This window comes from Ictidomys tridecemlineatus, chromosome 7 (assembly GCF_052094955.1).
Source record: "Ictidomys tridecemlineatus isolate mIctTri1 chromosome 7, mIctTri1.hap1, whole genome shotgun sequence".
NCBI classification, from domain to species: Eukaryota; Metazoa; Chordata; class Mammalia; order Rodentia; family Sciuridae; genus Ictidomys; species Ictidomys tridecemlineatus.
The window spans coordinates 145,737,180-145,751,937 of NC_135483.1; the positions used below are offsets into that span (position 1 = coordinate 145,737,180).

The window sequence follows — 14,758 nt, forward strand, 5'->3', positions numbered from 1 at the left end:
TTAAATATGTAATCATGCACATTAAGTTGCCAAATACCTATAAAAACCGTTAGCTCATTAAACTGTGCATAGGCATTTAAATGAAAAAGGAATATCATCTATTTTTTTTTAATTGAAAAAGTAAAGGTGAACACATTCTGGTAATGCAATAGAATAATAGTACAGACAGTAAAAATGCAAGAATAACAGTTCCTAGTCTTAAAAGTAACAAACAAAAAGCGTAAAGTCTTTGATTTAATGAATGGTCAACACATTTAAAGTAAAACTGTGTCATGGATTCCACCTAGCCTAACAAATTATTGGATGTTATATAAGAACCAAGACTCAGATTTCATCTATCTTTTAATGTTAGCTGCCAGAATTTATTTGGTTTATAAGTGCTTGATCCAAATACTACTATTTTAAAAACTTGTAAGATTTCAACAATAATACTGCAAATGACCATTCTGAGCATTTTATATGAGGATTTATAGCATAGAAACCCAACATATACTTTTGGAATTACATATAATTCTAGAAAAATAAACATATTGATCAATTATAAAAAAGAATTCAACTGGGCTGGGGATGTGGCTCAAGCGGTAGCACGCTTACCTGGCATGCACGGGGTGCTGGGTTGGATCCTCAGCACCATATAAAAATAAAATAAAGATGTTGTGTCCACCGAAAACTAAAAAATAAATATTAAAAAATTCTCTCTCTCTCTCTCTCTCTCTCTCTCTCTCTCTCTCTCTCTCTCTAAAAAAGAATTCAACTTACTTTTGCTTGTCAAATGCAAACTGTGTATTATGACCAATAAATCCTCACTGTCTAATGTTTCATTTAAAGCATCTGATTACTTAATATTTTAAAATAATCATTACCTGTGTATAAGGCATCATGTGTGTTTGGTGCTGTATTAAAATATACCCAGGATTTGTTTTATCCAGATATAGAAATGATTTTCATGAAGGAAGAAATTTCTATTAATGCACCCCAGAAATAAGAGGCATATCATGCACAAATGGCCACCTGGGGAAGGATCGGGAGTAAGTCAGTTAGCAAAAAAAGCCCAGGGCAGAGCCTGGCCCAAAGCCTGCACTAGAATTCTTGAGGGAAGGAATGGACAAAGCAGGGAAAGTATACTGAGTAACTTAGGATTCGCTAGTCTGAATAATTTCAGTGGGCTCTAGGCCAGAGGGCTGGTCCTCCTTTTTCTGATACCTGGCCCTGGAATGATTTAGGGCAGGGGGAATATTGGTATGGCATGTGACTGTTTGATAAAGGGATTGGTTAGGGGGTGTAGGCTCTTAATTGGTTGGTTTGTGTATCAAAGGCACCCTGGAGGGGTGTCCTTTGCTGTCTGGGAATTAGCTAGTTCTGGGAGGGGCAGTCTCTTCAGGATTTAGGCCCCAAATGCCAGAGTATCAAAAACACAGAAAATAAGAAAATAAACATATATTCTATACAGTTCTATACATACATTATCAGTACTACCACATTTCAGATCAAGTTTTCTTTCATGAGCAAGGTCCTTTCCAGAGCCAGGCCCTGTGAACTATGGACTATATACTTTGAAATATTAATAAAGCCTTACATTTTTTTTTACTTTATTCTTTTGAAGTGTTTTTCTTTTATCTCATGAGAATGTAATGAATAGATTTAATGATTAAATCCTTACAAAACACCATAAAGTAGACACAACCTGACATATTATCTCTGTTATAGCTGAAGAAAACTAAGGCAGAACTGAGAATAAAATCCAAGAATCCTGATTCCAAATCTAAAACATGTTCTATTACATTGTGATGTCTTTTACAGCAACACTATTAGTAACCCAGGACTTCAATTGTCAAGTAAATGAGCTTAATCAGATTGTGCAATGGGAAATTTCCCATAAACTACCAGTCATCTCTTCTCTTTAGGTGTGTTTGGCCCAGTTTACCATCTATGGAGCTTCTTCATAAATGGATATAGAATATCAAAAATAAATAGGGACTGGGGTTGTTAGCTCAGTGGTACAGCACTTGCCTAGCATGTGTGAGGCACTGGGCTCGATTTTTAGCACCACATATAAATAAATAAAATAAAGGTCCATCAACAACTAAAAAAAATATATTTAAAAAAGGATTATTGGGAAAGAATTAGAGAGTGAAACATCATTATAGCATTTCTGAAGTTGTTTCAACAGGTTTAGATCACCATTTTCTACATACTAAAGAAATTCAGTGTTCAAGTCAAATAAAGCTATTCCTACCTGAGTTGGTCTCTCCACACACATCCCTAGTGAATAAACTCATATGCACAACTGTGCTGGATAGTCCCTATTTTCCAGTGCTGAGGCACCTGCACCTTTCACTGTCCTGTTCTGTACCAGGAAGCTGACTCTTGGAAATGGCTCCACCAGGCTCCCTTTGTCCCCTTGGTCTCCAAGTGGGTTCAGCCAGTGAGTGAATTGCCAGGAGGTGAAGGCACAAGGAGGACACTGTTAGCCTTCTTCTCTTTACCAGGTCAGTTTGCCAGTGGCTGAGCTCCTCTCCCCCAGGGCACATCTCTGGCTTGAAGGCCTCTTTCCCACAGCTGTTGTTCTTTCTCTCTGGGTCTGGCAGTTGTATCCTCCTCTTTAGAGCTAGGAGTGGCAATTTGGGATGTGGGAAGAGGAGGAAATTTAGCAATCAACTCAATTTATCGGGGCCAACTATAGTAACAAAAGGGAAAAAGATGGTGTTTTAGTCAGCTTTCTCACTGCTGTGACTGAAAGACCTGGCCAGAACAACTGTAGAGGAGAAAAGGCGGGTTTATAGTTAGGGGTTTATAGTTTCAGAGATCTCAGTCCATAAGTGGCTGGCTCCATTCCTTGGGGCTCAAGGTGAGACAGGACATCATGGTGGAAGAGCATGGCAGAGGGAAACAGCTCATATGATGATCAGGAAGAAGAGAGAGACAGATAAGACTCTACAGATACAAAATATATACCCCATAGCCATGACCCCAATGAACGACTTCCTCCAGCCACATGCCACCTGCCTCCAGCTACCATGCAGTTAATTTCATCAGGGTTTAATTCACTGATAAGGCTAAGGTTATAACCCAATCATTTCTCTGCCAAACCTTCTTGCATTGTCTCAATGTGAGCTTTTGCGGGACACCTCACATCCAAACCATAACAGATGGTTTTTACTTGAAAATGGGCCATGAATGTCTAATAACTACAACCTGGGGAAAGTAGGTTACAAATACAACCATCTTATAAGTTTCAATTTGGGTGAGACCTTTTGAGAACATGTGCAGCATAAGATTGGTAATCAATTGTAATCAATAAACAATCAACTTGAATATTCCTGAAAAATAAATACTTACAAAGTTGACCAATATAATTTCCCACATCTAAAAGAATATGTAAATAAAAAATCCTAACATTTGCAAAATATTATGCTAGAAAGAGTGCTTTACATTCAAGAAGTTGTACCATTTGAATGAGGTAATACAAAAACTAGAAAATTCATCTATCCAGAGTAGTCATATTCTGCCCTATGCCCTCTCTAGAAGTTGGCAGCAGGCTGTTACTAGTTGTTAGTGTTTAGTTAGGGTTAGTCTGCTTTCTCTATAATGGTCTTCACATGGAATGAAATAAAAGAAAAAAATCAAAACCCCCAGCCTCCCAAAATGCAAGGGAGGTTAGAAGTAAAACAATTAATGTGGAGAGTTTATTAGTGCACCAATTATCTGGACTTCATAAGCCCTAGGTTTTAAAAAAAAATTCAAACTTAGGATCAAAGATTAAAATATGTGTTCAGGGGATGAATTTTCAGACTGATCTGTATACATCATCTACGTAGGCTGAGCTTTCTGTTTGGAAACATCTGAACTTACTGATGAAAGTGGTAATTTCTCCATTGAATAGAAAATGTTGTATTAAGCACTATAGGATCTACTGCAGCACATGTGAAGTGAGGAAGTCATGATTTAGATATTAAAGAGTTCACATCTGAGATATCTTGAAATGCAAGTACCCAGTTATAATACTGAGAAAATAGTGAATTCATTACAGAAGTTCGAAGGAGAGAGAGATCATGTCCAATTTGGGTGGATTGGGATAGTGACTAGTGTGAGTTTCACAGAGGTAGGCTTTCAAGAGTGGAAGGAATTAGACCAGCAGAAAGGATAAAGCAAAGGGACAGGCACGAGTGTGTATGCAATAGTTGGTGGTCAGGAGAGGCCGCCGGGGAGTGGCAGCATGAAGGCCTGCAGTCCACAGATCCCAGCTTGAACACCAGCTCCTTCACCTACCAGCTGAGTCACTTTTGAGCAAATTACCTCATGCCTCCTAGTCTCAGTCTCTCCTTCTATAAAATGGGTTGTTGTAAGGATTAAAAGAGAAAAATGCTAGCTAAAGAGCTAAAGCCTGGCTCATGGTTAAACCACAGTGGGGTGCACCATTACCTTACATGAGCATATTGTTTTGTTTTAGATAGGACACTGTAAAGAGGCATCTCATAGGATCCCTATATTTTCATGCAGATGAAAGGAGGATTTCTTGTCCTAAATGTGCAACAACCTAAAGCTGAATTTTACAACAGGAAACATCATGTATCATTAATATGTAGAACCACTATTCAGTTGAGACCAACCAATTAATAAGAAAGCATGGGAATTATACAAAGTACAAATGTTTTAATGTCAGGAAACCTTCTTTACTATTTTAATCCAAAGCTAAATAAATAAATTTAGCCTCAGTGCCTATAAATGTTCACAAACTAAAGTTTCTCCTAAAATATTAGAAACCCAACCACTCTCTTATGGTTAGACTGCCTTTTTATGATTCAGATTCCACAGTCCAAAAGAATGTGGTTACATTGCAAAATATTACCCTTAAAATAAGTGACTTAGGGAGCAATTGTATGCCTTAAGGATCTGTTGACTTTTCTATAAAACAACTCCCAGCTATTTCAGAGGGCAACTTTATGTGACTTCTCAATACTATATTAAACATGAGACCCTAGCTTCCAATTTAAGCCTGCCTTGTAAATAAACAGGTGATCCAAACCTCAAGAACCAAAACAAATTGGTCAGATTAGTAAACATTTAGTTTATTATGGGTTGGGGAAAAAGAAGTTAACCTTAGATTACCTCTCCATGCTTCTGTAGGAACTGTATTTCTTGGTAATCTATCCTCATGTCCAATGCAGCAAATGCAATTTGTCATTGTGTTTATCATGATCATATGTCTGTCGGGAAGAGGGGCTGAAATAGCAAATGTTTCCTGCTGCAAGCACAAAATCAATTTTGACTCTGGGCTACTGAATTTGACTGTGGGCTTAAGGGAATTTTTAAAACGCTGTGTGCAAAGTTGAAATAAGATTTCGTGAAACTCCTTTATAAAACAAGTGTTTCAATAGGGCCAAAATCTACCTTTTTGAGCAAATCTTAGCAACTCAATCACAGGTCTATAGATCACATCTGTCAGCACTGCCTAATCAGTGATGGGAAAACTTTTGTCACTGAGTTTTCTAGATTCTTAACATTAATTCTGTCTAAGGCTAACACTTTAAATATAGTTGTTTCAATGGAGATTATTCTGAAATGAGGTGAAAAATTAAATTCAATGAACTATTATTTATTATTATAGTATTAGTTAGTACACATAATAAATATATATACATTGTATAATGTTTTATCAAATATAATTTAATGTATAATATTTTGTTTTGTTTTCCATCTCCTCTCAAGGACAAGCAATTAACTGTCCCTTCTTATATCATGAGAAACAAAGGCGATTTGGATGAGCAAAAATAGAGAAAAAGTAGTCCTGCAAGGAAGATGCAAAGCACAGAAATAGAGAAACACTATCCAGGCATTGAAAATGGCATATAATTGAATTAGGATGGAACGGAGGCTACGTAAAAGACCGCAGTAGACAATGGGCTGAAATAAAATAGAACTTCTCCACCTTACACTCAATAAGACTCAGAATCAGGACAAGCTTCATGAACATGTGACCAATGCATCTGGGGAGTGGGGGTGGAGACTGCTTGAGGATTAATGCTGCCCTGTGTGACCTTCTTTTTATTATTAATACATCTTTATTTTATTTTATTTATATTTTTGTGTGGTGCTAAGGATCATACCCAGTGCCTCATATGTGCTAGGCAAGCAACAACTCAGCCCCCACGTGACATTTTTAATAATTTTAATCTTTGAACTTGTGATTTGCAATCACAGTTCCAATGTGGCAAAGACTATGAATCTGGAGCTTTGAGCTTTGGGACATGTAGTCTCCTCTCCCACTGCCACTTATTGTTGGTTACTTGCTCCCTGTTCCCTGGTGTCTTAGGTTTCATCCAGTCTACCCACCTCACCACTTGTCTGAGACCAGGAGCAGCAACCAAGTCACATAAGTCAGGGGAGAGATCCAAGTCCCATGTCTGTCATTGCCTTTTGTTCTTGGATGAGGTCTGGGTGGGGGCATGGGGAGAGTCAGGTACAATTCCCATGTCATCTCAGAGCAAGGGTGTGATCGTCTCTACCAGAACTGGCAGTATTGGGGCACATTTAGCAGCAATTCTTATCCACCTCCAATCCAGATACTGAGAATTTCCCAACCTGGAAATTGCAACCCCTTAGAATTCCCTGTATGGAAATTGCTGTGGTTTGGAGAGCAAAATATTGGGAAGGGGAGATTGATTTCTCCATCCCAAGCTGGAGCCCTGCTTTATCATTTTGCTCTAAGTTCTACAAATTACATAGCTGATCCTGCTTAGAATTTCTTCCCTTTAAACCAGTTTCTCTTCCTGTCTTTTGATAAAGGCATAACCCTTCTCCATATTTCCCAGGCTTAGACTCTCTGAGTCATCATTGACTTCCCTCCCTCCTAGCCCAAATCCACATCTGCAGGACATCTCCCATCTGTCCCCTGCTACCCATTCCCACTGTTGCTACTTTAGTTCAGTTGTTTATTATGGCTCCATCAGATCATCATAATAGACACTTAATTATTTTTACCACTTCAAGTCTTTCTCTGTTCAATCCACTCAGCCACCAACACCAAGTTATTCAAAACACCAGTATGATCCTGTTAATATGTGTTTAAAGGCTCCTAACCACCTATTAGCCAGGTGCTCAAGATCCTTTCTTCTTTTGCCTTTATCTTACTTTTGCATATTCATGCTACATATAGTATATGCAAAATTTGGGCAAATTAAAACACTCAATGTCCCCTATACATATTTTGTGCCTGCTCATAACTGTGTCTGCTAAAGCCATTTTGCAGTACTTGCTTCATATTCCCTCAACTCAAAAACTATCTCCAAGCTAGGAAACCTAACCCTTTTTACAGCTCAAATAGAACCGCCTCCATGAAGTCTACCATCATCAGCTCAGTCACATAGTGACTCCACTCTTCTCCAAGAGGAGTACCATTTATTTTTGCCATTTAAGTACAGCTCAATGTTGGCTGTTTGTGTAGAGTACATGGTCCTCAACTGTAAGCCCGCAGGGGACAGGAAGTATGTACTCTCACCTTTGTATACCCCGAGGCTCCCTATTCAAGGCCTTGGGTATAATGGTTTTTTAGTGCCTGTTTGTTGGATCTGATGAACAAATGAATCTGTTATGTAAACAGATTAGGTCTTCTGAAAGCCTAGCACACCTGGAACTCTTCTGCGTCATCCTCTTTCTTTTTCTCAGTTCACCTAACAAAACATTCTCCTGCTTTTCAGACCCAAGCCCATTCAACACCTGTATCATCATTATCAACACTAACACAAATTCGTGTCTAAACATGCTATATTCTGGATGTTTAGAATAATCTCAAAGAGAACACCTGTTACTTGAGTGCTCTTATTTTGAATTTGAACCTCTTGAGGGCAATTTATTCATTACTATATTAAAGTGGGCTATTTAATAACTTATAACTTTCAGAGAAAAATGGTAAATTGCTTTCACTGTGATCATACTAGGTACCTAAGATGAATTTATTTTTCCACTTGCAATTCTTTGTTTTTCTCCTACTTTCAACTGTTTTTTAGGACTAATTAACACAATATAATGAAATAAACAAAGAGAGGTTTTTGCTGCCACAGTTTTATTTACTATTCAGTATTTCTTTAAACATTCTACTCTTGACTTTAGAATGCCACACTTACTATCACAATTTCATAATTGTCTTCAATGGCTTTCTCTTGCTCATATTATGAACATCCAATGATTAAGATAATGAATCTAATTGTCAGGAGGTGAAATTTTGAAACTCTGCATGATAAAAATTTCATCTTATGAAGAAAAAGAAAGAATGCTAACTGAATTTGAGCAAGAAAAATTTTTTAAAAATATTAGTTCATAAAGAATCAGGAAGGATGGTTATATTTGTACCTAGAAACTTCAAGATATTTATACATGATACGAACTAAAATACATCATAGTAAAAAATACATGCATTTGGAAAGTTGTCAGTTTTCATTAAGAAAAATGTATAACAGCAGGAAATAAAAAGGAGGAGGGAGCTGAGTGCATGCCTGTAATCACTGCGGCTTGAGAGGCTGAAACAGGAGGATTACTAGTTCAAAGCCAGCCTCAGGAATTTAGCAAGGCCTTGCAACTCAGCCTGGTACCAAATTAAAAAAATAAAAAGGAGGGGAGAAATGCTTGAACTGGAGAAGGACACAACATCAACATGACTCTGTAAAAAGTTCAAATTGCATGACTTACTAAGAAGAATAGTACAGAACTTTCAATAGGCTAGAATATGATCAGATGTTACAATCACATTTAGGAGACTTCTAAGTAGATTGTGGAAGAATCACTTTTTCTATATTCCTTGTAAAACATTTAATTTAAGGTTGGAACATGGCTCAGGGCAAGAGTAGGCTGGTCAAAATGTGCTGTGCTAAATTCAGAGCTCAGTCTTGGATGAGAGGAAAACAACTGATAATGAGATAAAGAAAAAGAATCTAGCAAGCTGAATATCATCATTGCCACTATAAACTGTTAAACATTGTTTTTTGAGTAATTAAAATATGCCAGGGACCCTTTTAGAGGCTTTAATGCAGTATCTCATTTTATTTTTATAACAGTAAACTTTGCTAAGTAGGAGTTATTATGTCCATTTTGCAGATGGAGAAGTTGATACTGATATATAAATTCTCCTTAGTTTACACCAATGAGGATGGTGTATATGAAGATAAAGAAAAATATATTTTTTATCAAAGAAGAATAGCACAAGTAAAATTATAAATACATAAATGTATTCCAATTAAAATACACAAATGCATAATAGAAGCCAATGGAGAAAGAAAACAAACTTTCTAACCAGAAAGAAAGGAAAGCAGGTTAAAGAAGATCTCAAGCTCCAAGTCCATATAGCACCCTTCCCCTACCTGCCTTTTGCTAATCCTCTCAAGATCCCAGTCTTATTTATAGCCATCATTACTCACCTTTCCCAATGTCAGCTTCCAAATATTAAAAGGCAACTTAGCTTTCACTCTGTCTGCAGAGTAGTAGCAGAACCCACAGGAAGCAACAGCTGCTGAAACCTGATTTTCTATGCCTGTTACAACACCCATAACCATAATTCCAAGCAGCAGGAAGACAAGTTAACTGTTGAGGAGACCAAGAATCGCGCTCTGGAATAAAGGGCTGCATATGAAAAGTCTTAAAGTTAGGAGCTGAAAGATAATGTTAAAAAATAAAAACTACAGAAAGAAGAGAAAATCAATAGAAAATGAATAAGTAAAGACAATAAAAATAAAAACACTGCAGTCCCAAGCTTTAACAAGTATTTTCCAGTGAGGAAGGGATTTTTGTAGCTTAAGCACAAAAAGAATGTGGAAACAATAGCAAAATAGGAAAGAAGTTGTGATTCTTTAACCTGTTTTATAGAATCTTTGACATTATATATATATATATATATATATTAGTTGTAGGTGGACACAATAACTTATTTTTATGTGGTGCTGAGGACCAAACCCAGTGCCTCACGCATGCTAAGTGAGCGCTTATTACTGAGCCACAACCCAGCCCTAAATGCTTTTATTTCCTCTCATAGCTTTCTGTGGTTGTGGGGAAATAGACACTTGTTGAAAATCATTAGTCAGTTGTTGGATCTAAATCTATCAAAGTCTTCAAGAAGGATATAATGAATAATTCATCTAAGCAGCAACAAAAACTTAACAAAAGTGGTATTTTAATAGGCATCCCTTAATATTAGAGGATACATTGATAGCCATCTGACAAAAATATGAGGCTTAGAACAACCCAGTCAATTTTTCTATGTAAAATTATAAACTTTCAGATGAAGTAGAGGAAAATTTTACAATTAGTGTTCTTCCCACCACTTCTAACAATTGTGATCAATAGCAACCAAACCACGGGAGAAACATCTTTTATGAAACAAATAGAAGAAATAGTCATCAAATGATTATAAAATTTTCATAACAAAAGATAAGAACTTTCAATTTCTATGAACCCTGAAGACATCTCATAGAAAGTGACATCTAGCTTCATCACATTCAGTGAATAGATACTGAAGAAATTAGAACTGACTGGCTTTCAGATTCAGCATCAAGTATCAAGTACAAATCACTGTGAAAATGAAAGGGTTAGAAAAACCAGATGATAGCATGTTGACTTCTCTTTTCCATTTAAAACAAGTGTGTTTACTCTGCCATTAGCCTTGGGAGCTGCTAAAAAATATATCAATTTGTTGTTGTTGCTGTTGTTGTTGTTTATTTTACAAACTAAAACCCTGCTTTCTCAGTCCTGTCAAAAGCTGACTGCAGATAATACTATATTCACACCTAAAGATAACTAGTCCCTCTATTTGTCCAATCTCTCTAAATTCAACAACAGAAACAATGCTAGGAAGAGCCAAATGGGTCAGAGGCCCTTCTTCTCCTAACTTTCCTCCTCTCCTCTTTTTCTTTCTTAATGTGGAAGTATTGCAAATATAAGCCATGAGAGGGAATAAGAAAGTAGTTAGGAACTTTATTTCCTTTCCAATCTTGAGTTAGTGAAAGAAAAAGCATCATAACCCCCCCCCAAAAAAATCAGAGATACCAAAATACCCCCCTTTTTTTCAGACTAATACTGGAATTTTGGGGTAGATTCCTTTTTTTTCCTTTCTCCTAGCAGTTCACAAATACATTCTAAAAACATATGTTGACATTCTTAAAGACAGAGTATCTTGACAGAGAAACATGTGGTAATATTGGGTGATACATGAATTTCCCATAAGCCACCTTGTGTTAGAAAAAGACCATTACATCAAAGATAATGTGGTAACATTCTAAGGAGCCTAAACTCAAAAAGGAATTCAAAGAGCAAGATTGTATCCTAAAGAATCTAAATGAATGTCTTACTGGATGCCCAAGGGTAATAATGCAAGGCTTGGCTGCCAAACCAGTGGGGTTCAGGGAGGAGAGGACAAGGCAAAGTCCTACCTGGTAGGCATCAGGAATGTTGACTGTTTCTCCATGCTCCCCGACATAGCCAATGATGCCTTTGCCCCAGGGGACCTGCACCTCATTTGAGTTCTCTGTGCTGCTACAGGGCAGCAGTGGGGTTCCTGCATGCACATCAAAGAATTTGGAGACCAAGCTCTTCTTGCCAGCAGCTGCCCCTTCCACTAGGAAGAGAGAACAGCGGTCAGCGTCCACCATGAGACAAACAAAGATGAGGATCTTGTAGCTTAGGCTGGTGAGGTCAAGGTCATTGGAAATATCCTTGACCAGTTCCAAGAAGAACTGACGCTCATTATGCTTTTTGAGATGGCACTTGTAGTCGATGGCCGTCGGGGGGTACTGAGGCAGATTCACCCTTGATTCCAGCAGGGCACTGAGAATGTGGGCTGTGGTGGGAGGCAGGGAGCTGGCCTTCCGGAGAAGTGCCCTCCGCCGTACACTGCTCAGGGGCTCCTGGGCCCGAGAGGTCACCTGTTCATCGTAGGTCCTGTTCACATGGATGGCCTTGGAGCGGGCAAAACTCTTCCTTAGCTCTTTCTGAGAAGCTCTCCGCTGCAGGCTCCCATTGCCCCGGGTGCCACTGGCCCAACTTGGACTCAGGGGAACCCCACCACAGTCCCCACCACCAGGAGTGGGCTGGCTGTTGGCAGAGCCATTTGGTCCAGTGCTACCACCAACCGTATTGCTGGTTCTGCCACCGGCATGAGCCAAGTTGCCGGTGCCAGCCGGAGCAGGCCTTGGGCCTGAAGCCCCCTGACCCTGGCTGTGTCTCTGCAGCCACTTCTCCACCATCTCCTGCTTCCCCTTCCGCATCAAGTAATCTTCCAACAACTCTGGGTGCCTATCCAGGAAAGTTTCCACTTCCCCGAAGTCCAGACGGGAGGCTGTCATGATGCAGGCACCTCTTGCCTCTCCACACTTGGAGCAAACGTTGACCTGCCCTGAGGCCTCTAGCTGTTCCTGCACATGTTTCCCGCACCAGCGTTCCCAGCTCGGTACCACCTCCCCCGTCAGCCGGAGGTTGTTCCCAGGAGTGGAATCCCAGCTGGGAGATGTCCTGTCCTCCTTGGGCTCTGAGTGGTTGGCACCAACCCCACCCACACTCGTCCTGCTACTCCTGCTCCGCACAGGTGCCGGGCCCTGAGCGGCTGCCGCGGCCACCGCTCCTGTCGTGGAAACTCGGGCTGCCGCTGCTCTCGCGCTGGCTGCTGCCGCCGCTCTGCTGCCGCTGTAACCGGCTGAGTGGACCACTGTGAAAGGGAGGTAGGGCAGGACACGCCCCTGAGTGAGGCACCGAGCCTGGAGGGAGGAGAGAAGGGGAGGAGGCAGTCTGGGACGCCAGACCAGCCAAAGTCCACGGCCCAGGATGCCAGGCGGTTCCTGGAAGAGTCCCTGGGCGGCCAGAATCCACTCCTGAGAACCCGATCGACTCCTTATTGGAACACGATTAGAAGGGGGAAAGGCACCTAACTCCTTCCTCCTCCTTCCCTCCTTACCTTCCCAGCCCTCTCATTCCCCGCCCCTTAATCCTTCAGCGCTTCAGGGAGGCCCCTGTGGAGCTCAGTGGGCACCTGAGTACGAAGAAGTGTTGATGTTTTTTGCAGGGATCAGAACCCAGAAGCGGACCCCGCAGAAGTGAGGATGCTCCAAGACAGTTATTTTTCTGGGATGAGGCTGTAGACTGTGGGTTCCCAGGATTCCTGGGACTGCCCAGCACCTTGTGGATGTTCAGTAAATATTAATGGAACTGAATTTCCCTGAAATTAGCAAATGAAGTTCTCCATGTGAGAAATTCATGACTTTAACCAAATTTCCATGAATTTGGGAGGTGCGGGGGGTGGAGTTGAGTAGAGGGATAGAGTTACAAGTTACTTGGATTGGGGAGACCTGCCTAGCAGGGACTTTTAGCACAATGAACTTGAGGGGCTTAGGGGCTTTCTTTCCAGCCAGTTCTGCACACTGGATAGTTTCTCTTTCTTTCATGAATGACTTGTCATCTCCTTCTTTCTCCACTCACTCTCACAAGACCACTAATGCTTTCTTTATTTTCAATGTCCTGGAACTTATGTGTAAAGGTGTTTTCTTTATGGGATGTCTTTTTTCCTGCTCTGGGGATGCTTTGGATATGCTACTCAGGCTGAAAGCAATATCAGGCTTCCCCTGGGCCTTTCTAAATCTAGTGGTTAATCTAGGTGTTTAGTCAGAAAAACAAAAGGAACAGGCTTATGACACTTTCTTGAAGTCCAGGAGTCCTCTTCTGTGGAAAACGAATGCAGGTGAAGAACATGGGGCAGCAGGACAATCCAAAAGTGCTCCTACAGAATGACAGCAATGCAGGTAATAGAAAGGGCTGCAGAGATGCATGTCAAGACTTGTGCAGGCTTAAAATCACCACACTACAGTGATATAGCCATATCAATGTTTATAGCAGCTTAATTCACAATAGCAAAGTTACAGAACCAACCTTCAACAGGTGAATGGAGAAAGAAAATGTGAAATATATACACAATGGAACATTATTCAGCTATTTAAAAAGAATATTTTATGACTTTTGCTGGCAAATGGATGGATGTGGAGACTATCATATGAAGTGAAATAAACCAATCCCCCAAAACCAAAGATCCAATGTTCCCTTTGATATATGGATGCTTACACCCAAAAAGGTGAGGGGAGGGAAGAAGTTCATTGGATTAGACAAAGGGGAATGAAGGGAAGGGAGGGAGGATAGAAATAGGAAAGACTGTAGAATGAATCAAACATAACTTTCCTCTGTTCATATATGAATATACCACCAGTGAAATTCCATATCATGTTCAACCACAAGAATGGAATCCTAATTAGAATAACTTATACTCCGTGTATGTATAATATGTCAAAATACACTACAGGGGCTGGAGTGTGAGGCATGTGTGAGGCAGTGGGTTTGATTCTCAGCACCACATATAAATAAATTAATAAACTAATAAATAAAAGGTCCATTGACAATTAAAAATATGCTACTGTCATATATATCTAAAAATAACAAATAAGAATAATATAAAGGAACAAAAACCCAATAAATCAGTAACTCTTAGGGTCAATGCAGCAGCAAGCAGTCTGTGCTTTGCATTTTAAAATTCTAAAACCACATTATTAGTATTTCCCATGTTGTTAAACATTCTTCTAAAACTTAACTTTCAGCGGCTATTGTGTTTCATCCATATTATATTCCACATAAAACATTCTCTTATTATAATTTTTGATATCATAAATAACATAATCCTTACATATTTTTTAAAAAAGACTTGCACAGGGCCTATACATGGCAACCATCAACAAGTGAC

At 39.6% G+C, this 14,758-nt stretch overlaps 1 protein-coding gene across 2 annotated transcripts in view; it reads right to left on the bottom strand.

Moving 5' to 3' along the window:
- Positions 1-12,856, bottom strand: part of Pde11a (phosphodiesterase 11A) — a 381,907-nt gene extending 369,051 nt beyond the window's left edge. The window contains exon 1 of one of the 2 annotated variants that reach the window (XM_005324647.4): positions 11,415-12,856. In XM_005324647.4, the coding sequence (XP_005324704.2) occupies positions 11,415-12,326 (912 nt within the window). In that variant the 5' untranslated portion in view covers positions 12,327-12,856. Of the gene's footprint in view, positions 1-9,410; positions 9,500-11,414 lie in introns of those variants that run through there. The other variant, XM_078017653.1, reaches the window with a different exon arrangement.
- Positions 12,857-14,758: the final 1,902 nt, after the last annotated feature.